The 25,206-nt window shown below is 39.6% G+C and overlaps 1 protein-coding gene across 14 annotated transcripts in view; it reads left to right on the top strand.

Moving 5' to 3' along the window:
• Positions 1–25,206, top strand: part of LOC144494088 (calcium/calmodulin-dependent protein kinase type II delta chain) — a 344,749-nt gene that overhangs the window by 268,766 nt on the left and 50,777 nt on the right. Inside the window, exon 14 of one of the 14 annotated variants that reach the window (XM_078213706.1) lies at positions 13,387–13,419. The exons of the other annotated variants lie outside the window; for them this stretch is intronic. Coding sequence (XP_078069832.1) covers positions 13,387–13,419 — 33 coding nt within the window. The remainder of the gene's footprint in view (positions 1–13,386; positions 13,420–25,206) is intronic. 14 annotated transcript variants of the gene reach the window in all.

Below are 25,206 nucleotides of genomic sequence, written 5' to 3'. Positions count from 1 at the left end.
TCTATGCCCCTCATTATTTTATAGATCTCTATAAGATCACCCCTCAGCCTCCTACGCTCCAGAGAAAAAAGTCCCGGTCTATCCAGCCTCTCCTTATAACTCAATCCATCAAGTCCCGGTAGCATCCTAGTAAATCTTTTCTGCACTCTTTCTAGTTTAATAATATCCTTTCTATAATAGGGTGACAGAATTGCACACAGTATTCCAAGTGTGGCCTTACCAATGTCTTGTACAACTTCAACAAGACATTCCAACTCCTGTATTCAATGTTCTGACCGATGAAACCAAGCATGCCGAATGCCTTCTTCACCACTCTGTCCACCTGTGACTCCACTTTCAAGGAGCTATGAACATGTACCCCTAAATCTCTTTGTTCTGTAACTCTCCCCAACGCCCTACCATTAACTGAGTAAGTCCTGCCCTGGTTCAATCTACCAAAATGCATCACCTCGCATTTGTCTAAATTAAACTCCATCTGCCATTCGCCAGCCCACTGGCCCAATTGATCAAGATCCCGTTGCAATTGGAGATAACTTTCTTCACTGTCCGCAATGCCACCAATCTTGGTGTCATCTGCAAACTTACTAACCTTGCCTCCTATATTCTCATCCAAATCATCAATATAAATGACAAATAACAGTGGACACAACACTGGTCCCTGAGGCACACCACTGGTCACAGGCCTCCAGTTTGAAAAACAACTCTCTACCATGCATGGAGTTGTGGGGATGAGGCCTGGGTGGGACTGTGGTCGGTGCAGACTCGATGGGCCGAATGGCCTCCTTCTGCACTGTAGGATTCTATGGGGTGGCTTCAGTATGAATTCCCATTAACAGTGGCCGGACCAGAGGATTCCACCTCCCACCACTGAGACAAATGCTGAAGGGAGGTCAGAGAATCTCACCCTTTGTCTTTCACCTATTCAGTTACACTTACTGGCATCTTAAATTTATTTAAATTGTATTGTGAAGGCATACCCTGGAATATTTGAATGAGCTTAGTTATCTATTTGCTCATTTGGTTTCTGCTTGTTCCACCCTTAGAAAAACATACCAACTTTTAAAACTAAAACTGGCCAATTATTTACAAAAATGTAGTGATCCCAAAGATGCATGGTATTTTGCATAACCTCAAAAATTAGAAGGAAGATCACGAGGATTATTTTTTTCCACTGGGATTATGTGATGCTGTGCATGAATTTAAACCCACGTTAGTTTATTTTCCTCACATGGAAATCTTGCATATTGGCGCTAATTTTGCAAACTTTGATCACGTAAGTTTCTGAGTTTTTCCAAAACGATTCTATGAACTGAAAACAGCCAATACTGGTTCTGTAAATTATCTTGGAAGACATTTCTTTAATCAGATGGTCATGACCACTCATCTAAATTTTGAATTTTTTCAATGATTGAGGAAAAAAAAAAATGGTTTAATTATAATTCAGTCCGTTTTGAATGGTTGTAAGACTTCATTTATTCAGCCTCCAATATACCAGCTCTCTATATTTTTGGAGAGGCTGCAACATTTTGGAAGAATAAAGAATCATCTGGATTAGTGTGTAACCTCATCACATTCCTTAAGTCCAAGTTGAAATAAACAAGTGATTTCATCTTAGAATCATTTTCTTCAGGTCATTTATCCCTTTTTTTTGTTCAGTTGGAATAGCGAAATGGGGAAGTGGGGAGAGAATGGGGGCAGTGGTGAAGGAGGAACCTAAAAATTAGTGGATTTGTGTTGGGTGGGGGAGGGGGGAGTTTTACTAAGCCTGAAAACTCAGTTTCCTGATCCAAATCCCCCGCCAGCCCAGCCGTTTAACAATTTTAGCTGAGGCACCTTCATTCAAGGTGAGGGCTTGGTGGATCCAGGAGTTGAATGAATTCACATCTCCTTCCAGCTGTGCAATTGAGGAGTTCCCATGATTGGGTAACCCCCAAAGGTCTTTTCCCATTGCCTCCAACTTGCCACCCGACCCTAAGCCCAACCCACCCTGGTCTGCACCCATCACCAGGCCTTCAAGCATCCCAGGGTCATCAACCTACCTTATTAACCACCACCTATCACTTAACCCCCATACCGCCACCCCTACTGGGTGCAGAATTAGCTGCTACTGAGGCCTTCACTGACTGACTGCCCACCCTAAAGGAGCCCTGCATGGAAACACAAAATTTCACTTGGATGCAAGGGTAGATTATCAAAGAGAGACTGACCAATTGATGGTAGGAGACAATACTGGCAGGATGATAGCCAATTTATTGCATGGGTGGCATGTTTGCAAAGTACTTTAGATACTTGTTGACAAAAGTGACCAACTATAACCACACAACAGAACACAGTTATTAGATTCATTCCACTTTTCATTACAAATTAATTCCTTGATAAAAGTGTCAATTTTTTAGGAGTAATATCCAGGGTTTACAGTGTTTATTAAAGGATTTTTAAATTGCCCAATCGTGAGTTTGAAGCCACAGATCAACTGGGGAATTGGGCAAGTAGATGTAATGGAAACAGCATCAGGTCTTATCTTGAGGGCACCATTTAAGTTTGTATTGCCACTTACAGGTATATTGTTAAAACTTTATTGCCATCATATCGACCAGCTGACATGTCTTAACGAGAGCCTTATAAGCATTTAATGGTTAGGACTTCACCAATTAGAATATTTCACAAAAAAGGAGCTTTACAATTTCTTTGAGACATGAAATACTGATTAAACTGTTAGTCGAACAGTTCTGATTAAGATTTGTAGGTTCCTCCTCCTTCCTTTTTCTTCACCCTGAGCACTAAGAAAGTTTATTTCATCTTGATTAAACTACTATTTGATAAATTCCATGTGCAAATTTGGAAACATAGTGAAACTAAAGAAGCCTAGAGCAAGGATTCTGTCCTGAAAGAACTTGAGGGAGAAGGGTAAAGGCTACATGAATTTGAGTCAATAGCAAAGCTCCATTTTGTGTTGAGCCAACTTTTCTTAAAGGTTTCAAGATTACACGAAAAAAATCCAAAGTGCCTTTGTTCAGTGAACCCTACATATTTGGTAGCATTGTTGATCGATATATTGTAGATCAATCGGTCAATGTGAAGAATTATAGCATAGCAACCTTCAAAAAGTGACTAATTTTCAACTCTATGGTGCCATTGATCCATCTTAATCAAAATAAATTGAAGTTCTGGTCTTTGTTGTCCTTACCCTTGATATAGAAAAGATAGGTTTGTGGAAGAAATACTTTTCATGAAATTAGATGGTTGACCTTTGTTACATTTGCTAAATGCACTCATTAATATTGTCTAACTATACAATATATTTAAATGTTTTTGAAGTAATGCTACTTGCATTTTCATACAAAGCCTGTGTTCACTTCTTTAACAAATCCGAATACATTTATGCAGTTTTTATGCAGTATGATAAATTATTAATTATGCCTGTAAGTAATCGTTTACTCACTGAAAAACTGTACTCACCAAATTCCTCTTTCATTTCATCTGCTTCAACTGGTCAAGCTTCTCCCTGCATTAGCCAATAATCATTTATTTTAGCATGATTTATGTAATATTTTTCACTTGTTTCCCTTCTCTCTTTATGGAATAGTTCTGCTATGCTGCTCAAGTTTAAGATACAATTGTGCTTTTTGTTTTTACTAATTTGTGTTTTTTTACAGATCAGTTGCTTAATCCTGCTTTTGCTTCCTATTATCTATACTAGAGATTTAAGTTGCTTTGATTTTTAAACATCTAACTGGGAAAAAGATTTTTATGATTGTACGTTACTTATACACAATGGGATGATAGTGTCAATATCTTTTTTTAAAGTTTTTGAATTTGAAGCAAACAAAATAATAAATTGCAGTGCGTTATCACCATTGCATCATCTTTATTATAAGCTGTTATAGCAGAACTAAGTCCTAACTTGCTCAATTTATGTCTGTATTGATAGCTCAGGATCTACCTTGCAGACTTCTCCCTCTGGTGCATTAGGTTTATGCATTGTTTAATTCCTATCAGTTTAGTTTAATTACGCTTGTACACAAATTACCTATATACTTCAGTGGCAGAAACGTAACCAAAGTGACACATGAATAAAATATTTCTTAATACTTGAGTAATACACATTAATCATTGATGTTGCTTTAACAACTCTGAATCATTGAACTTTATAGCATAGCAGGCCATTCATTCAGTTGCAACGATGCCAACTCTCTGAAAGCTTCCCACTCAATCTGATTCCTCTGCTGCTTCCGCTGGCATTTAAACAATATTTTTAAATATTGCATTTTAATGTTTTTATTTAAAATCCCAGCATCCTTGAAAATATGTCTACGAAAATATCAGGCAATGAAGACAGATATTTGGGAAAAATAATCTAGAGCTTGATCTAGAGGTGTGATTTGGGATGTTTTTCAAATTGGAGAGAAAGTGAGGTTTAGGGAAACAGTTCCACAGGGCAGACTCTGACTCTGCCACCAGTGCTATGGAGGAGGGTAGTCATAAAAAAGCTTGAGTCAGAAGAATCAAGATAGGGAAAGGAGTGAGGCTGTGGAGGGACTTGGAGATGAGGATCACAATTTTAATATATTAGTATAGTCTAAACCAGTGTAGTCACAGGAACAGGGCTTATGAAGGCACATGACAGGGAAATGAGAGATTTCTGGACCAGTTTTATTGTAATTCGAGGTTGGGATGCCAGCAGAGGATAGCTTTAGTGTAAAATGATATTGGATGAGATCAAGAGGCCATGCTGCAGACATTGACATAGGGAGACTTCAGCTAAGGAATTTGAAACTCAGTTTAGTGTTCAAAAGACACCAAGATTGCAAATAATTGCATGAGAAAACTATTGGTGCTTTTGGGACAAGTGCAGATAATGGCTTCCATCTTAGTTGTGACATATCCAGGATTTAAAGGTGAACAAGTATTTATACAGCACAAAGAAAGTCAAGGAGTTCAGAGAAATTCTAGAGCAACAGAAAAAGCTAACTCGGTGCTTACAGATAATGTCACAATGGGGCAGCATGTAGATTAGGAAGAAGGGAGGGCTAAGCAGAGAGCTTTGTTGACTAACTGCGAGAGGTAACAGATGCCATTGTTGAAAATGCACTGGCTATATTATCATGCAAAGGCAAACCTATGGGATTGGACAGAGGAGGGACAATAGAGGAAGGTGACAGTTAAGTGAACACTGGGAGAATGAGTTAGGGTTATACAACATAGTTGGCCTCACAGGATGTGTTTTGCAACTTTGCTCAAGTTGTCTTGTGTTGCAAAGAAGATGGAAGTCGGACTGGATGAAGTTAAAAGTTATGACATATTAAATCTTATCTGCGGATTCTGTTACATTTAAAATTCCCTCTCTCTTTGAGTCATAGAGGTTTACAGCACAGAAACAGGCCCTTCGGCCCAACTTGTCCATGCCGCCCAGTTTTTACCATTAAGTTAGTTCCAATTGCCTGCATTTGGCCCATATCCTTCTGTACTAATTTTACCCATGTAACTGTCTAAATGCTTTTTAAAAGACAGAATTGTACCTGCCTCTACTACTACCTCTGGCAGCTCGTTCCAGACATTCTCCACCCTCTGTGAAAAAATTGGCTCTCTGGACCCTTTTGTATCTCTCCCCTCTCACTTTAAACCTATGCCCTCTAGTTTTAGATTTCCCTGCCTTTGGGAAAAGATGTTGACTATCTCCTTTATCTATGCCTCGCATTATTTTATAGACCTCTATAAGATCACCCCTGGACTTCCTATGCACCAGAGAAAATAAGCCCAGTCTATCCAGCCTCTGCTTATAACTCAAACCATCAAATCCAGGTAGCATCTTTTCTGCACTCTTTCTAATTTAATAATATCCTTTCTATAATAAAGGGTGACCAGAACTATACACAATATTCCAAGTGTGGCCTTACCAATGTCTTGTACAACTTCAACAAGATGTCCATGTATTCAATATTCTTACCAATGAATCTAAGCATACCTTCTTCACCACCCTATCCAACTGTGACTCCACTTTCAAAGAGCTATGAACCTGTACCCCAGATCTCTTTGTTCTGTAATGCTCCCCACTGCCCTCCCATTAACTGAGTAAGCCCTGCCCAGGTTTGATCTATCAAAATGCATCACCTCGCATTTATCAGCCCACTGGCCCAATTGATCAAAATCCCATTGCAATCTTAGATAACCACCTTCACTGTCCACTATGCCACCAACCTTGGTGTCATCTGCAAACTTACTAACCATGCCTCCTAAATTCTCATCCTGATCATTATTATAAATGACAAATAACAGTGGACCCAGCACTAATCCCTGAGGCACACCGCTGGTCACAGGCCTCCAGTTTGAAAAACCGCCCTCTACAACCACCCTTGCATTGGTATTTTTATAAAATACATAAAGCTATGAGGAGGATAGTGATAGACCTTGAGAACATATATAACACAGCCATCCACTCTCCAGAATAGTGGTCCAGCAGCTGTGACCATTCTTAAAAGTTGTAACAAGTACTGAGAAGGTAACTCCATAAGCTCCTTACCTACACTAGAGCTTCTTCAGAGCTGGTGGCCTCCTATTGTCCCAGCAGCTCCCAGAGCCCACCCACCATCTTCAATTAAATGGGAATTCCTTTGCCATTCATGTGGATGACTATTTCTGGGATTATGACTTGCCTTTGATCCCTATGTTGTGGTTTCAACCCCAAAGCAACAATCTAACCCAATGAGTCAAAGGCAAGGAAGTTGTGATAAAACTTCTTAAACACTGGTTTGACCTTAGCTGGAGTATTCAGTTCTGTGCACCATATTTTAGGAAAGATGTGAAGGCTTTAGAGAAGAAGCAGAGAAGATTTATAGGGAGGTTCTAGGGGTGAAGGCCTTCTATTATGAGATTAGACTGAGGAACCTGGGCTTGTTCTCCTCAGAGGAACAGAGGTTAATAGAAGATTTGATAGAGGTGTACAGAATCATGAGGGGTCTAAACAGAAGTAGATAGAGACAAATAGTTCCTGTTGGCATTAAGATTGAGAACCTAAGGATATAAATTTAAAGTGATGAGCAGCAGAACCAAATGTGACATAGAAATCATAGAAACCCTACAGTGCAGAAGGAGGCCATTCGGCCCATCAAGTCTGCACCGACCACAATCCCACCCAGGCCCTACCCCCACATATTTACCCGCTAATCCCTCTAACCTACGCATCTCAGGACTCTAAGGGGCAATTTTTAACCTGGCCAATCAACCTAACCCGCACATCTTTGGACTGTGGGAGGAAACCGGAGCACCCGGAGGAAACCCACGCAGACACGAGGAGAATGTGCAAACTCCACACAGACAGTGACCCGAGCCGAGAATCGAACCCGGGACCCTGGAGCTGTGATGCAGCAGTGCTAACCACTGTGCTACCGTGCCACCCACATGAGAAAAATCTTTTTATGCAATGAGTATTTACAACCTAGATTGCATTGCCCTAAAGGGTGTTAGAGGCATATTCAATCATGTCCTTCTAAATGGAATTAGATAAGCACCTCAGGGGGAAAGAATTGCAGGAGAGTGGGACTAGCTAAGACACTCTTGCAGAGAGCTTGATGGGCCAAATGGTTGTCTCCATGCTGTAATTGTTTTATGATTCCAATTCCAGCTGTGCTATCTTTCTTGAGACATTGACAAGGTGGTGCTCTGACAGTGGAATGGTAGTGTCTGTTCCAGTCTGATATAAGGATATGACATACAACATTCTAGGAACTATTGTACGTGGATGTCAAGGTGCTCATTACTGCCAGAGTTAGCAGCTCAATCTACCTTTTTACATGTATGCGCAGAGGAATGCCAGTAAAATGTAATATGTCAAGTGCACAGTGTCAGCAAAATTGAGGCTAACTGAATAATGATACAAAGGAAGTTGGATAGGTACAACCTTTCTAGTTTCAAATCAAAACTTGATTTTAAATCCAAGTGGCATTTAAACCCAACAACAATTTTAAATGGTTGTCAAGAGGAAAATAGTTACCATTTCTCGATATAGAAGTGCCATCTCGGTTTTCCTGGCAAATAAAGTGTATCAGACATACACAGTGCATTATATGATAGCCCATTGATATTGATGTGTAGAAGATAGTTTTCATACCTGTATTTTTACAAATTGTATAGTATCTATTATGTGTTTAGATTTAACATGCAGAAAACATGTTACTCTAAAACTCTCACGTTCTTGGTCAATAGCACACTCTCAAACTAATAATTTCTTATTTAATTATTCCTTTCTTTTAACAATGGGGGCATATCAGGGTGCAACTGGAGAGATGACAATTAACCCATGAGATTTAGAACAGGTTGAACTGGAATACTGATATAATGTATGCTTTCAATTAGATCCACTATCAGCCTTTTTGAATAAAATAGACGTAGTTATTTATCAGATAGTGGTATCTGCATGGAACTGTGCCACTGGTGCTTTGACCAGTCTGTGAATTTAAATACAATATCAAGGTTCAGCAGAAGTTCATTTCTTTGGCATATGAAGCTTGTCTTAAGTTGTGATGTATTGTGTGCTATTACAATCAATTTTCCAAAAGACCTGCAACATTTCGCACCTACTTTGGACAGGACGAAGTGATAGATTTCTTGGCAACAATTTTTTAGAAGAATTAACTTCATCCCTTTGGCCATAAGGTGCAAAGTAATGCTCTGCGTAGTCTGTTTTTGGCTTGTGGTGATTCGGGTACTATCTGCCTCATAAATGTGTAGTTAACTATTCACTAACAAAGGGGAAGAAACATACCTTGTGGATGCCATCCAAAGTGAATAGGAGAGAAGAGCAAACATCACTTCCAAACAATCTCTGTCTGTATCAGGGTGAGACAAACATGTGTGAATCATAGAATCCCTACAGTGCAGAAGGAGACCATTCAGCCCATCGAGTCTGACCGACCCAGCCTTAACTCTCTAACCCCACGTATTTACCCTACTAATCCCCCTACCTATATATCTTGGGACACTAAAGGCAAATTTAGCATGAGCACTCAACCTAACCTGCATATCTTTGATCTGTGGGAGGAAACCAGAGCGTCCAGAGGAAACCCACGCAGGATTGGGCAGAATGTGCAAACTCCACACAGCCACTCAAGGCCGGAATTGAGCCCGGATCCTTGGCGCTATGAGGCAGCAGTGCTTGCCACTGTGCCACCCCAGTCCGTGTTGCGACTTTTGAGAAAGTTGTATATCAACTTCAGTGTTCATAAGAGGTTAGCTTCTCAACAAGGTTATTATGTCATTTCCTATCAGCAACTCAGAAGTGAACATGGCCAGAACTTCCACTTTTATTTCATAAAGTTGACTGCCAGGCAATCATGAGCTAACCAAATGTTGGCAACTGATCGAGTCAGGCGTTGTTAAAATTTCTAATTAATTTGTTTAAATGAACTTTGACACACTAGCCAATAGAGATGAGTTCTTGGTGGTATGATTTTTTCTTGTTTTTTTTCAAATTATTTATTCATGACATATGAGCATCTCTGGCAAGACCCACAATTTATTGCCAATCCTGAATTGACCTGAAAAAGATGGTGGTGTGCAGTTTTCTTGAACGTCTGCAGTTCATAGAGGCAAGCATTGCTTAAATGGTAATGGGTAAGGAGTTCTAGGATTCTAACCTAGTGATGATGAAGGTCTAACAGTATGATGGTGTATGACTTGGAGTGGGGGAGGAAATTGGAGCTGGTGGTCCCATGCACTTGCATTCTTTCTCTATCAAGGCAGTGCAGCTGCAGTTGAAGCACCCTTGGCTAATTGCCATAGTGCATTTTGTAGCTGTCGCGCCAATGATAGAGAGGGGTGAATGGTTAAGGTAGTAAATTGGGTAATAGGCTTTTTCCTGGATGGTGTTGAGCTTTTTCAGTGCTGCTGGAGCTGCATTCATCTAGGAAAGTGGAGAGTATCCCATTACACTCCTGACATTTGCCTTATAGGTGGTAACACTTATTGTTACAGTATTTGTGAATAGTCCAGTTAACTTTCTGGTCAATGGTGATGATAGGTATTTGACAATGGTAGTGTTATTGCATGTCAAAGGGGTGTTTGTTACACTCTCTCTTGATGATCATCATTTCCTATATATAAGCACAGAGCTTCTAGCTTTCCATTCACATGGTGATATGTTTTACTGAGAGAATTGAAATTGAGCTAGTTGCTCAGGTAGTAGTTTGGAATCGCAATTACTGATGTAGTCAGTGCCGGTGTAAGTATTTTCAGATCAGGATGTTGTATTATTTTGCCATCTTCGTTAAACTGATGGAACTGTAATCCTTCAGCGAGCGTTTGAGAATATGAGGTTAGGTTTTGGAGGATTTGCAAACGTTCAAAACTTTTAGAGCTGATTTCAGAATAACACTGAAGGGTTGAGTTAATTTCGGTGTTAGTATCCATGGTAAGTTAATGAAAAGATCTTGCATTTTGCCCTTGTCAAGAATGGTGGTTATTGAGCAAATGTATCTTTTCAGCTGTCTTGTCAAGTCACCAGTTGACAAGTCCTAAAAAATGTACTGGAGTCATAACCAAGGAATGCAGAGGACAAGAGAAAGCACAATTGTGGCACATCTGGTTGGTCCCAGGATTTACAAACTCTGCTATGTTTTTTAACAACATAAGGAAATGAAAGACAGTGAAGGACCAGCTGCTCCATTAGACCTATCCTGTACTGTCATGATAGAACTTGCGTGTGCCAAGACCACACCCATTAAACCATACCCCAACCACTAGCTAAACAATACCTGGAAATAGGCTAGGGGAAAAAACAAACATAGACCGGTTAAGAAAAAATACTCTCCAATGCCCAATCAAACAGGTTACAGGACACTAAAATGCACCCCCTGATAGCCACTTCTGTACATAGTTATGTTGGCACATTTTTCACCAAAAAACTAGCCAGTTCCTCTTGAATTTGCTGACCCAGTTTACCTCCACTGTCAACCTTAATCTCTACCTCATATTTATGTTCCGCTTTATGAAATAGTTAAATCTAAACTACCCCTTCAGCATGCTGTCAGCACTCCCTCATTCACAATGTTATTATGTCAAAAAATTTATAAGCATTCAATTTATTTATACTCTTGAGAATCCTGGAGAACGAGCCTTGTTAGTCTCTTGTACTTAAAACTCTTAACACCCCTTTAGAAAATTGCTATGTAACCACTTCAAATTTAGAATCTCTCTCCTATATTCCAGTGATCAGAATTATTTGGGGCTTAAACTCACTCTTTCTACTCAGGACACTTTGTGCTGCATTGATGGTTTGCTGAAGTCTTCAGATCCCTCCCCTATGTTGTTTACTGTACACTCATTTATATTGTATTTTCAATGCTATACTCGTGTCCAACATCATCTGTTTGCAATGCACGATGGGCCAATTTTCCGATCGATTTCCATTTTCCGAGATTTATTTCATTTTTTTCCCTATTTCAGCTGCACCTGCACCCCCCACTCTCGCCTTCACCTCACCACCCAAAAAACAAGTTAGAATGCTTTATTTGTTGCACTTCCAAACTGTTCTTATTTCTAGATTCACTAATTGTAACCTTAGATACTGATCTTTGCAAAACCCCAGTAAGGACTTTCCTATATTCCAATGCAGCAATATGTGACATTTCACTTTGTACCTTTTGATTGACACAAATTTTTGATCTAATCCAGAAACTTCCCCCACCCTATTTTGAGCCTTTGAACAATGGTCTGGCTGCTCTAACCAAAGAGGTTCTTTTTTTAAATGGCCAGTTATTTGTTGCAGGCTATTTATTGGTTGAGTTTTTGATGGGGGATGTCTTTCCACCAGTCTCAGTTCTTTGACGTTAGGATAGAAAGTTGCAAGAACGTTCCTCCACACCCCACCCCCAACAGGAACTTCAACTAATGGGAAGAAAACAGCAAATTGATTTGTACCCAAAATTTCTTCTCCCCATTGCTTCGATACAGCTAACCCCCCCTCTTTCTCAACCTGATTGTGCTTTCTAATGTATAAAATTAATAACTTCTATTCATACTATCTCGGATACCTATTCGAATTGTAATACTATTATCAAAGGGCACAATTCAACCTTTCTACTGGGAAAAATATACAGTTAATAATTCAAACATGTATCAGAAGCTGCAGTATATCGCCCATTATATTCAAGTATTCAAAATACATCTATGTTCATTTGTTACTCTCGCTCTGTCTTGCTTACACATACACTCATGGTTCCTTTTCTTTACAAGACAAAACTTTTCAACACAAAGTATTGAAATGTTCCCTCTAATTTTTCCTCCATTTTAGAAAAACTGAACAAAATCAATGGATGAATTTAATTACAATGTCAAATATACAATAATTTAAAGTTCTGATTAAAAGCTTATTTTGCGCACCAGATGTTTCAGTTGTGCAGACAGAAAATTACAATTCCTAAAACAGAAAGTTTGAAATCATTTATATCAAATTGTTGCTTTGAACTGTCCTGTGTTTGATCAGTGGACTCTCAACTAGGATTCCAGCATTAGACTCTCTTTCTAACTGGTATTTGCACCCAAGTTTTCCTGTAAAGGGCAACATTTATTGCCCTTCCTGGAAGGAAGGAGGACAGACCATTGTGTGGGTCCTTTCTTGCACCAAAAACGTGCATTTTCTGTTGGAAAAGCCAAAGAGTGGAATGATTGAATCTGTAGATTAGGCCACCATGACTTAAAATAGTCATAACAACATCCAAACTTGTTACGTTAATTGCATTGTCATCACTGAGACCAACCTGATACAACATTGATATAGTGATGACCAAACCTTGTGTAATAAGATTAGGTACTGAATCCATGCTTTGTCTGTGACTCAGCGCATTAATTTAGTTAGTGCGTCATATGGTACAAAACCCTTTTCAAAAATTAACATCAGTTGCTTGTTTCTTCATACCTATCTACAAAATTATGTACATATCTCTATGCTTAGGTGTACTTGGTTGTGCCCATAAAAAAATCTTTATCCCAGCATTCAAAATAAACAAATTACTGTTTAGTGTTTCACTTTCCAACTCTGTCATCCCGTTGTGCCATATGTAATCCCATACCATTGACATCTTCAAATTATGTATTTTTATGGAGACTTTTGCATTTTTTGACAGCTACTATAACCTTTATATCTTGTTTATGTTGCCTTAATTTTAACTACTCTGGTTTCTGCCAAGTTAATTCAGCTTTTTTTTCCCCCTTCTCCACTAATAATTTGTGGAAAATCTATCCTTTCTTCGCACTTTATTTTTGCCTTCCATATGTGGAATTGTTTTTTTTTGTTTCCAGATACTTTTAACTGCAGCACAAGACAGATTCTGAAGAAATCCTTTCTTTAAACTATCAAAATTATCTTCTTTTTCTTTCTCTTTGATTGGTCAGAAAAGGAAGTCCAGTTCGAGTGTTCAGATGATGGTGAGGATTTTTGTCTGACAGATGTGTTTTTCTTGGGTTCTTTTGTATTACTTTGTGAAAATGGTGCATTTTATACTTTTCATTTTCAATTGCATTTTAAGACGCAGTTACGCTTGGCATATGTCTGATTTGAATTTGCTCCACCTCGCTAAGGCTACAAATCAAAGCGCATCTGATTTGAGGAATATATAATTCAGTACAATCATCCAAAATCCAGGACTTTATTTGATGACTGTGTAAGAATGTGATGCTGTAGAGGGGTTTGGAAAGCTTTCTTGATATCTTTGTTCCTTTCTTACCCACCCCTTCCTATGACAAATGCTGACATACAAGCAATACTCGAGGCTTTAAAATACTACATTTCTTTCAATTGTCTTCTTAACCGTTGCAGTTAAACAAAGAAAAAAGGTTTCTATTTTGAATGAGGCTGTTTCTGTTACAAAATAATAGCGGACAAAGCTGTCAGTTCTGTAATGGGTTGTACTAATAAATTATTAATAATGCTTCAATAAAGTTATTATTTGCCCATTTCATTTAATTACAAGAATATGTGTGTGCTGATGGCTGTTATTGTAGCTTACTGTAAAACCTGCTCCATGTAATTTTGGAACTTTTAAACCTGGACATTTAGTGCCAATATGCGAAATACAAGAATCTGAAAAGGGCTGATCTTCGATTCATTGCTTGATCACTTAAAGTTTCTGCATTTTTTGTAGCCCAGAAAATAAAAAATGCTTTTTGATTTGTATCATAGACTTCGCCACATTGCCACAAATCTGCAGGTGGCATAAGGAAATTATAACTCCTCCTGTGATGTGATTTAAGAAGTAATAAGCTGCATATAATTGCATGTTAAAAAGAAGTCCAGTTGTTTAATTAAAATTTTAACAGAAAATAACTGAATTTATGCTTCTGAGGTGTATACATAAAGGATTTAGTCAGACTGAAGCACTTCAACACAATTTTAAAAAGAAAATGAAATTAATATCGTATCTCACTTTCACTCTTAAAGATTTTGAAGCTTGTGCTTCTATCAATGTCAATAGCTTTGAGACGGGCTGTAATAAACTTCTGTAAAGTAACACACCTGTCAAGTGTTGTGAGGATTTATAAATAGGTCAGAACATGCCTGCAATCTTCAAGAACTGACTGCATGATTAAATACAATGGTTCCTGTTGTGGCACAGTGTGGAGTGTCATGTACATTGCAGTGGAGTGGTAGGACATGGATTCAGACTGCTACATCCAGTGTTGTATTGAAGTGAGGGCCAGCCACATTTTTAAAAATAAGAAGAAATTAGATGGAAAATCAGTCTTGGGTTCCAGGCTCTCTGGTCACACAAGAATGGAGGAACCAGAACAGATCACATGAGTGCCCACTTGGCTGCAGTCAACACATGATGTAGAAGTAAAGGCGGGTACAATTTTGCCTTTCAAAAAGCATTTAGACAGTTACATTTGTAAGATGGGTATAGAGGGATATGGGCCAAATGTGGGCAATTGGGACTAGCTTGGTGGTTTAAAAAAAAAGGCAGCATGGACAAGTTGGGCCGAAGGGCCTGTTTCCATGCTGTAAATCTCTATGGCTCTATGATATGATCTGGAAATGAGTGTAGAGGGATTTACCCCTCAAAAGTTATCTATAACGCATAGATGGCACTTCAAAATGATGGAGAAACATGACTTCACATTATCTGACATATTTGAATCTTAGTAAAATGTTGGATTTTATTGAAATGCAGTACTTTACATTGCTGTTCCTAGGAACTTCTTTTACCTTTCCTATGCTACCAGAGCAGGTAATTGTTTTTCATGCATAGCCTCTTGGTATTGTTATTAACCGCTTTTCTCTGCCTGTTTCTAAAGCTAATACAGCAACTTACTTTAGTTACTTAACTGTTTGGATTTTCATTTTTGAGTATGGTTCTTTTTAATTGTTTATCTGAGAGATTAACCAATTGGTTTTGTTTTAATACTATGCAAACTAAAAGCGAAAGAGTTTGTAGGTAAATGAAGAATGAGGTAATGTAGGCGTTAACCTGAACAATGCTGTAGGCAGGTTATCTTGTCCAGTCACATTTTGAGTTTTTTGCATCATAGATAAGAAAGGGTCCTTTGGTAGCAAAGTTACTTCGATGCCAGAAAAAACATTCTAAAGTTGAGCTGACCATCTGGTGTATTTGATGTTTGTCACTCAGAGAAGGTTCATCTCTAAAATGAATGAGGGGTAAATGGGATGCTGGATTACATGCAACAGACGTGTGTTTTTTAAAATTAAGCTTAAAGCTGAATAAAGTAGATTAGAAATAAGATAAATGTAGTTAAAATAATGGAGCCAACCCTGGAAGATCCATCTGAAGCTTTCAGCTCACATCTCTCCAGCTCCTTAGCACAACATTTCCGTGACCTTGGCTCCCCTGAATTGATACGCTTTACAAGCAATTTGACCCATCTTTACATGTCCTTGAAACTCTGTCTGATTCCTGTAAGAAGCGCTCTTGTTATTTTGTTAGCACTGTGCGTGACATACACAAATCCACAACCAAAATATTGCATTTTCTACATGAGTTCCACTTGCTTGATGTAACGCGCACAACCTCATTCCACTGAAGCATTTTCTGCTTATCTAACTTGAGTACAGCTCGATAAGAATCAAGTTTAAAGACCTTTAAGGTGAAATTTAACTGCTTATCATATTTAACTGCTGCTGGTCAGCCTAGCTTGTCAGAGTCAGGATTATCTACAACTGTTTAGTCCATCTCTCTCTCTCTCTCTCTTTTCCCCCACTCCCACATCACAACCTCCACTACAAACTATTTTCAGGCATTAAAAAGTTGAAAATCAGCCAATAAATATCAAGCTTTGTAATTGTTTTCTCCTCTTCTATGCTCCCTTGCTCTTTCCTTCCTGTTTCCCATCTGTCCCAACACTTCCTGACCAACAGTTGGGCGGGATTTTGGCTACTGAGGCAGGTAACTTCAGTCAGGAGATCTGCAGACTTGCCAGACCCACCGCGGTAAAAAGTGCCCCAGTGAGCACAATTTTCACTCGAGGGGAAGGGGACGGCATGTACAGGCTAGAGTCCAGCAAGGCACCCTGGAGTCAGAATACTGGCAGCCACTGGGGCCGACAGTGTAGTTCAGAGGATGACTTCTGTTTTCTGCCACTTTGTCCCTGTTGTTTTAGAAGTTGTTAAGCCCGATAGCCCTCAATGCTTACATTCATCCCCCCCGCCATGACTCCTCAGACCTTCCGTGGCAACTCATGCCTCCCACCCATCCTCCATGGCGACACATGCCCCCCACTCACCCCCATAGCCTTTTGATTCTCCCTAAGCTTCTCGCACTCTACATGTGAATCTCTCAGCCATTCATCCAGTATCCACCTTGAGCAGACCTCAGGAGCCACATGGAGATGAAAAAAACAATTCTAACAATCTAATACAATTATCACTCCAACGGACTTGTGTCAGAAATCTAGGACCTTGTCCACAGCTGAGATACTCTGGTGCTATTGCAGTGAATGGAGTTTTGACTAAGCACCAAATTCTCCATTCTCATGGGCAGCGGGGGCAGGGTGAAGAAGAACAAGCCCTTGATAGCGAAAATTTCCATTCATAAAACTCTTTGAAACTTTTTTAATTCATTCGTGGGACATGAGTGTCGCTGGCTGGCCTTATTTATTGCCCATCCCTAGTTGCCCTTGTTCATAGGGCAATTGAGAATCAACCATATTGCTGTGGCTCTGGAGTCATATGTAGGCCAGACCATGTAAGGACGGCAGATTTCCTTTAGTGAACCAGATGGGTTTTTCCGACAATCAACAATGGTTTCATGGTCATCAGTAGATTCTTAATTTCAGATATTTTTATTGAATTCAAATCCGCCCATCTGCCATGATGGGATTTGAACCCATGTCCCCAGAACATTAGCTGAGTTTCTGGATTAATAGTCTAGTGATGATACCACTAGGCCATCACCTCCCCGAATCTCCTCAAGTGATTAATTTCTTATACAAACTTATAGTCAGATCCGACATCAAAGACAATTAATCCTTTAGTAGACTCCTTAGGCTGTGAATCAAACTGCAGATGTTGAGATTTATGTAGCTTTAAAAACTCACCCAGGCATTCATGATATAATGATGGTCCTTGGAGAAATGTCAGTTGAAGCTGTCCAGCTGAGAATTTATTTTGACTCTTGCTGACAGCTGCAACACTTAAAGTTTAAAGATTGTGGAATTTAAAAAACTTCAGATCATGACAATTACGCAGGCCTTGTCCTTCCTTCAAGAGTATTTATGTCTGCTCTATCAACTCATGACTCCCATAAAGGTCAACACTCTTTGGCAGTATCCAAAATGGGGTCTGTTTGAATTCAGCATTGAGTTCAGATGGCACTGTTGAGTTTGAGTTTCCTTTCAGTGTTAATCATGCCATGTTCACTTTACCTCCTGCAGAAATTGGGGTGAGACTTCCACATCCAGGTCAAGTCAACCATTCTTATAAATCCAGGGACTCTTACTGCAAAAATCCAGCCATTAGTTTTTAACTCCCTGTATGCAAAGCCACTAAGTAGCTAGCATCCTTATATACGTCCCTTGTTTTCCCTTTCCTGGTTCTATTTTAGTTGATGTTTTATTTTTACCTAGTCAAACCTAATTTGTTTTACAACATTCATAAAGTTACCATTTAAATCTTCTGACTTCCAACCTTCAGTTTAAAGGTGAGATAAAATTGAAAAGGAAAAGTCATGTTTTACTTGCCTAATAATTGATTCCCAGGCCATTTTTCCAGTCAGTTGAAATTCATTAGACCAGATCGACAATCATGTCCATTTGGTGTCAAAATATGACAGTCGACTTCTCTCTTGTCTCACACAAAGTTGCATAAACACCTGAAGAGTAGTAAAGATTAATATCCATGTGATACAATCATGTTCTGCTGTTTACATAAGAACATAAGAAATAGGAGCAGGAGTAGGCCATCTAGCCCCTCAAGCCTGCTCCGCCATTCAATAAGATCATGGCTGATCTGATAGTGGGTTCAGTTCCACTTACCCACCCGCTCCCCATAACCCTTAATTCCCTTAATGGTTAAAAATCTATCTATCTATGACTTAAACACATTTAACGAGGTAGCCTCTACTGCTTCATTGGGCAGAGAATTCCAAAGATTCACTACCCTCTGGGAGAAGAAGTTCCTCCTCAACTCTGTTCTAAATTGACTCCCCCGTATTTTGAGGCTATGCCCCCTAGTTCTTGTTTCCATTGTAAGTGAAAATAACCTCGCTGCTTCTACCCTGTCTAGCCCCTTCATTATCTTATATGTCTCTATAAGATCTCCCCTCAACCTTCTAGACTCCAATGAGTACAGGCCCAGTCTACTTAATCTCTCCTCATAAGTTAACCCCCTCATCTCCGGAATCAACCTGGTGAACCTTCTCTGTACCCCCTCCAAAGCTAATATATCCTTTCTTAAATAAGGGGACCAAAATTGTACACAGTACTCTAGGTGCGGCCTCACCAGTACCCTGTACAGTTGCAGCATGACCTCCCTGCTTTTATACTCCATCCCTCTCGCGATAAAGGCCAACATTCCATTTGCCTTCTTGATTACCTGCTGCACCTGCAAACTGAGTTTTTGTGATTCATGCACAAGGACCCCCAGGTCCCTCTGCACAGTAGCATGTTGTAATTTTTCACCGTTTAAATAATAGTCCATTTTACTATTATTCCTTCCAAAGTGGATAACCTCACACTTACCAACGTTATACTCCATCTGCCAGATCCTTGCCCACTCACTTAGCCTATCCAAATCTCTCTGCAGACTCCCTGTGTCCTCCACGCAATTTGCTTTCCCACTCATCTTTGTGTCATCCGCAAACTTTGTTACCCTACATTCAGTCCCCTCCTCCAGATCGTCTATGTATATGGTAAATAGTTGAGGCCCCAGCACCGATCCCTGCGGCACGCCACTAGTCACTGATTGCCAACCGGAAAAGCACCCATTTATTCCGACTCTCTGCTTTCTGTTAGATAGCCAATCCTCAATCCACGCCAACACTTTACCCCCAACTCCGTGTACCTTTATCTTAGTCCAAAGATGTGCGGGCTAGGTTGATTGGCCATTCTAAATGCCCCTTAGTGTCCCGGGATGCAAAGGTTAGAGGGATTAGTGGGTAAATATGTAGGGATATGGGGATAGGGCCTGGGTGGGATTGTGGTTGGTGCAGACTCGATGGGCCGAATGGCTGCTTTCTGCACTGTAGGATTCTATGATTCTTATGCAGCAACCTTTTGTGAGGCACCTTATCGAATGCCTTCTGGAAATCTAAGTACACCACATCCACCGGTTCTCCTCTGTCAACCGCACTCATTATATCCTCAAACAATTCCAGTAAATTAGTCAAACATGACTTTCCCTTCATGAACCTATGCTGCGTCTGCTTGATTGAACCATTCTTTTCCAGGTGTCCTGCTATTTCTTCCTTAATGATAGATTCCAGCATTTTCCCAACTATGGATGTTAAGCTAACCGGCCTGCAGTTACCTGCCTTTTGTCTACCTTTTTTAAACGGTGGCATTACATTAGCTGTTTTCCAATCAGCTGGCACCTCCCCAGAGTCCAGTGAATTTTGATCAATTACAACTAATGCATTTGCTATTACTTCTGCCATTTCTTTTAGTACCCTGGGATGCATTCCATCCGGACCAGGGGACTTGTCTACCTTTAGTCCCATTAGCCTACCCAGCACTACCTCTTTAGTAATAGTGATCGTTTTAAGGTCCTCACCCCCTACAGTCCCATGACCGTCAATTATTGGTATGCTATTTGTGTCCTCCACTGTGAAGACCGACACAAAAAACTTGTTTAAGGCCTCAGCCATTTCCTCAATTCCTATTATTAAATCCCCCTTCTCATCTTCTAAGGGACCAACATTTACTTTAGCCACTCTTTTCCATTTTATATATTTGTAAAAACTTTTACTATCAGTTTTTATATTTTGTGCTAGTTTACCTTCATAATCTATCTTTCCTTTCTTTACTACTTTCTTAGTAGTTCTTTGTTGTTTTTTAAAGCCTTCCCAACCTTCAAGTTCCCCACTAATTTTGGCCACTCTGTATGCATTGGTTTTTAATTTGATACTCTACTTCCTTAGTTATCCATGGCTGGCTATCCCTTTTCTTACATTCCTTCTTTTTCACTGGAATATATTTTTGCTGAGTACTGAGAAAAATCTCTTTAAAAATCCTCCACTGTTCCTCAACTGTCCCACCAATTAGTCTGTGTTCCCAGGCTACATTAGCCAACTCCGCCCTCATCCTATTGTACTCCCCTCTGTTCAAGCAGAGGACACTGGTTTGGGACCCTACTTTCTGAAGGGTATAGATAGGGTGAACAGTGGGAAGGTTTTTCCCAGGTCGGAGGTGACGATCACGAGGGGTCACGGGCTCAAGCTGAGAGGGGCGAAGTATAACTCAGACATCAGAGGGACGTTTTTTACACAGAGGGTGGTGGGGGCCTGGAATGCGCTGCCAAGTAAGGTGGTGGAGGCAGGCACGCTGACATCGTTTAAGACTTACCTGGATAGTCACATGAGCAGCCTGGGAATGGAGGGATACAAACGATTGGTCTAGTTGGACCAAGGAGCGGCACAGGCTTGGAGGGCCGAAGGGCCTGTTTCCTGTGCTGTACTGTTCTTTGTTCTCACCCTCCATCTGTATTAGAAATTCAACCATATTGTGATCACTCATTCCAAGAGGATCCCTCACAAGGAGATCATTAATTTTACCTGTCTCATTACACAGGACCAGATCCAAGATAGCTTGCTCCCTCGTAGGTTCTGTAACATACTGTTCGAGGAAACTATCGCGACAGCATTCTAAGAACTCTTCCTCAAGTCCACTGCGTCCGACTTGAGTCAACCAATCAATATGGAGGTTAAAATCCCCCATGATTATTGCTGTTCCATTTTTACATGCATCTGTTATTTGTTTATTTATAGCCCGCCCCACCTCAAAGTTATTATTTGGGGGCCTATAGACTATGCCCACCAGTGACTTTCTCCCCTTACTATTCCTTATCTCCACCCACAACGATTCCACATTATGCTCCTTAGAGCCTATATCATCTCTCACTACCGCCCTGATGTTATCTTTAATTAACAGAGCTACCCCACCTCCTTTTCCTTCCTGTCCTTCCGAATTGTCTGATACACCTGGATATTTAGTTCCCAGTCCTGGTCACCCTGCAACCACGTTTCTGTAATGGCCACTAGATCATACCCATTTGTACTGATTTGTGCCGTCAACTCATTCACTTTGTTTCGAATGCTACATGCATTCAGGTAAAGTGTCTTTATGTTAGTCTTTCTTACCTGGACCCGATTTGTTAGTGCATTCCTTTGTTTATTGTTCTTCCATATTCTACTTCGTTGCATAGTGGTATTGTCACTGGACTGGTAATCCAGAGACCTAGGGCAATGCTGTAGGGATCCAGGGTTCAGTTCCCACCACCGCAACTTTGAATTCAATAAAAACCTGGAATTAAAAGTCTAATGATCATTAAATCATTGTCAATTGTTGCTAAAAACCCATCAGGTGCACTGATGCCCTTTAACAGCATTTCCCTTCCTTTATATGTAACTCCAGATCCACAGCATGGTTGACTTGGAAATGCCCTCTGAAATGACCTAGCATGGTACAGTTGAAGGGCAATTAGGAATGGGCAATAAATGCCGGCCCAAGAATGAATAAAATCAATTATTTCTGCCACTTGCCACTACCGCATTTGTTTTATTTCTTCTTCCTCCTTGTAAAGGTATCGATCTATATACAATCTTGACTCATATTGCCCTCGAAGGGTGCATGTGCCTTCATAACCTTAAATGGTTTCGGGTTCCATTGGAAATTCATTTATTTCAAGTTCAGTTTTAAATTCACCTTAAATAATGTGTTGTGAGTTTTGACCCCCCTTCCCTTCCCTTTCACAAAAGAGAACAGCATGTTCAACATGGAAAGGGTGGAGAAGAGGTTTAGTGCAATGATAGCAGGGATAAAAGACTTCACTTATGTGGAGAGAGTTAAGAAACTGGACTTGTTCTCCTTTAGACCAGAAAAGTATGGGTGATTTTCAGAGAGTAAATAAGTCGAAATATAGGATTAGGTAATCAGAGATCACTGATTTAAAATTGTTCGCATAACTGGAGTTGACATGAGGGGAAAATATTTATGCAGCAAGTTAAGATTATCTGGAATGCCCTGCCTTGAAAGGTGGTGGAAGCAAATGTAACAGTAACTTTCAAAATGACATTGGATAAATATTTGAAAGGTTCACTCATACTAATTTTCTTCCCAAGCATTTATTTCTTATGCAATTTTTACAAAACTGATCAGGGCCGGAATTCTCCGGTCGTTCACGCTGGTGGGATTCTTTGGTCCCGCCAGTGGTGCACCCCCTGCCGTGGGTTTCCTGGCGGTATGGGGTGGCTTCAGTGGGAATTTCCATTGACAGTGGCGGGGACCAGAGGATCCCATTGCCAGCGAATGGCACACTGCCTCTCACCACCGAGAAAAATGCTGAAGGGAGGCCAGAGAATCTCACCATATGTGTCTACTTTTCTCCACTTCTATTTTATTCATAAACTCTGACCAATTGTTTCTTAACAATCCAGGCTTCAGTAAGGATAGGCAGTTACTTTGCTAAAATGGTGCACATATACAAAGAGTTGAATAGATTACTGTATCATTCGAAGAGTTGACCTGACAAATGTTTGCACTTCAGTCAAATTTTCAGCCTTAAATTCCTTCCCACTTTAAGAGATATTCATAGTGTTGATGCAAACATCTTATTCAACGTAAGCTCTACAGGATTAGAAGACACAAGTGATGAACTAAATGCAAAGCAAAAACAGAAAAGACTGGAAAATCTCAGGTCTGACAGCATCTATGGAGAGAGAATAGAGCCAACGTTTTGAGTCAGGATGACCCTTCAGCACAGCGAAAGGTCATCATGTCAGACATGCTGAGATTTTCCAGCATTTTCTGTTTTTGTTTCAGCATCACAGTATTTTGCTCTTAAATAAATGCAAAGACTAATTCAGCATCCACTATGGGACATTATGTGAGTGGAATTAACTAGATGACCAAGTAGCTTTTTCTTCAAGTTTGGTATAATTTTTAAAAGACCAATACAACATTATCTTTTGTAGAATTGAAGATGATCAGAAAGAATTGGATGGTCAAATATTCTGCAGAATGCTATAGCCCTTCTAGGACTATGGCAGCCTCATTGATGAAATGCAGCATTTTTAGGTTGGATAATTTAAATTTGTAATATCGATAAAACTGTGATCCAGAAGTTTCCTATCTACGCATTAGCAAAGAGAGGAAATAATGAATTGTTTTACCATGACTTTTATTTATTTCTGGCAAAACACTGCTCTCTGGGAACTGAATTTGGAAAAAGGTCCCAAAGCCATGCAGATTGTCCATGGACATTTGGAAAAAGTAGCCTTAATTTCCAGATGTCCTTTTCCCACTCCATACTTGTGCTTGCATTGCATTGCACAGTCTGAAATATGCTTTCAGCTGTTTCAATTCATTGAAACCTAAAAATAGAAGCAATCTGTCCTTAAGGATTTGTACCTGATTTAAATTGCTTCTTGGGGGACAACCTCCACAATAGAGATCCTTCAAAGTAAAATAATTCAAAGAAGCAACATAGTTAAAGCAATGATTTTTAGATAGTTATGATATTGTTTCTCCTTTGAATTAAATTTGGTGATTGTCTGGATTTTTAATTTAATCAGTAATGAGCGAATGAGGCATTTTCTGGGAACAATTGAGGAAGATTGTAAATACAAATTAATATTTAATTTATCCAGCTCACAACTTGGAGGTCAAAACAGAATATATTCCAAACTGCCCCATTAATATTTTAAAAGTTGCAGTACGCTATAGCAAATAAAATGACTTCCCGTAATATCTGAATTATTCCTCTGCAGGCAGGCAATTACTGCCAATGTACTGAAACAAATATGTGATCATCGAGTTTTGATTCTGTTCCTTGGATAGCAAGTAAATGTATAGCTTTCCTAGATTTTTGGAGTACATGGAATTGATTATGGTTCATTACCAAGCCAAGCAAGGTTTATGACCAGCAGTAAGGATTTGGTTTTTTTTAAAAATGGTGATGGAGCGAATTTATCAAAAACACCGTGGTTTCTACCAGTTTAAGCTTTTTATGCAATATTCGTATGACGCATCCTTCTATTGACTAAAAAAATCAAACATATATGCATTGCTGCAGACAGCTGAAATTGTTTCCATTGTTGAGTGTAGTTTCCTGCATTTAATCAACAAATTAATTTGATAACCATATGTAGAATACAGATTTTAGAAAAAAACTGATCACTTCTGGGATTTTTCTTCAGAGCCAATTGTGTATTTCATGAGTTTCAGAGTTTCGTACAATGTCTCGTCAATGTATTAATTTTGCCTGAATCATAAAAGCCTACATAAAAAAAGAATCTGTTGCATTTGACACAAAATCCTTTTTCTGAAAAATACAAGAGAAAATCTGTGATCTCTTTATCCATCTCTTTAGCAAATTATTTGGTGATTGAGCAGTATGTATTTAAATCTAATTTAATTTTTTGTATGCTACTATATCCCATCTGGTTCACTGAGGGAAGGAAATCTGCTGTCCTTATCTGGTCTGGCCTACATGTGATTCCAGAGCCACAGCAATGTACTTTACTCAACGCCCTTGGGCAACTAGGGATG

Source organism: Mustelus asterias, chromosome 1, assembly GCF_964213995.1.
Source record: "Mustelus asterias chromosome 1, sMusAst1.hap1.1, whole genome shotgun sequence".
NCBI classification, from domain to species: Eukaryota; Metazoa; Chordata; class Chondrichthyes; order Carcharhiniformes; family Triakidae; genus Mustelus; species Mustelus asterias.
This window is presented reverse-complemented; position numbering and strand designations above follow the sequence as displayed.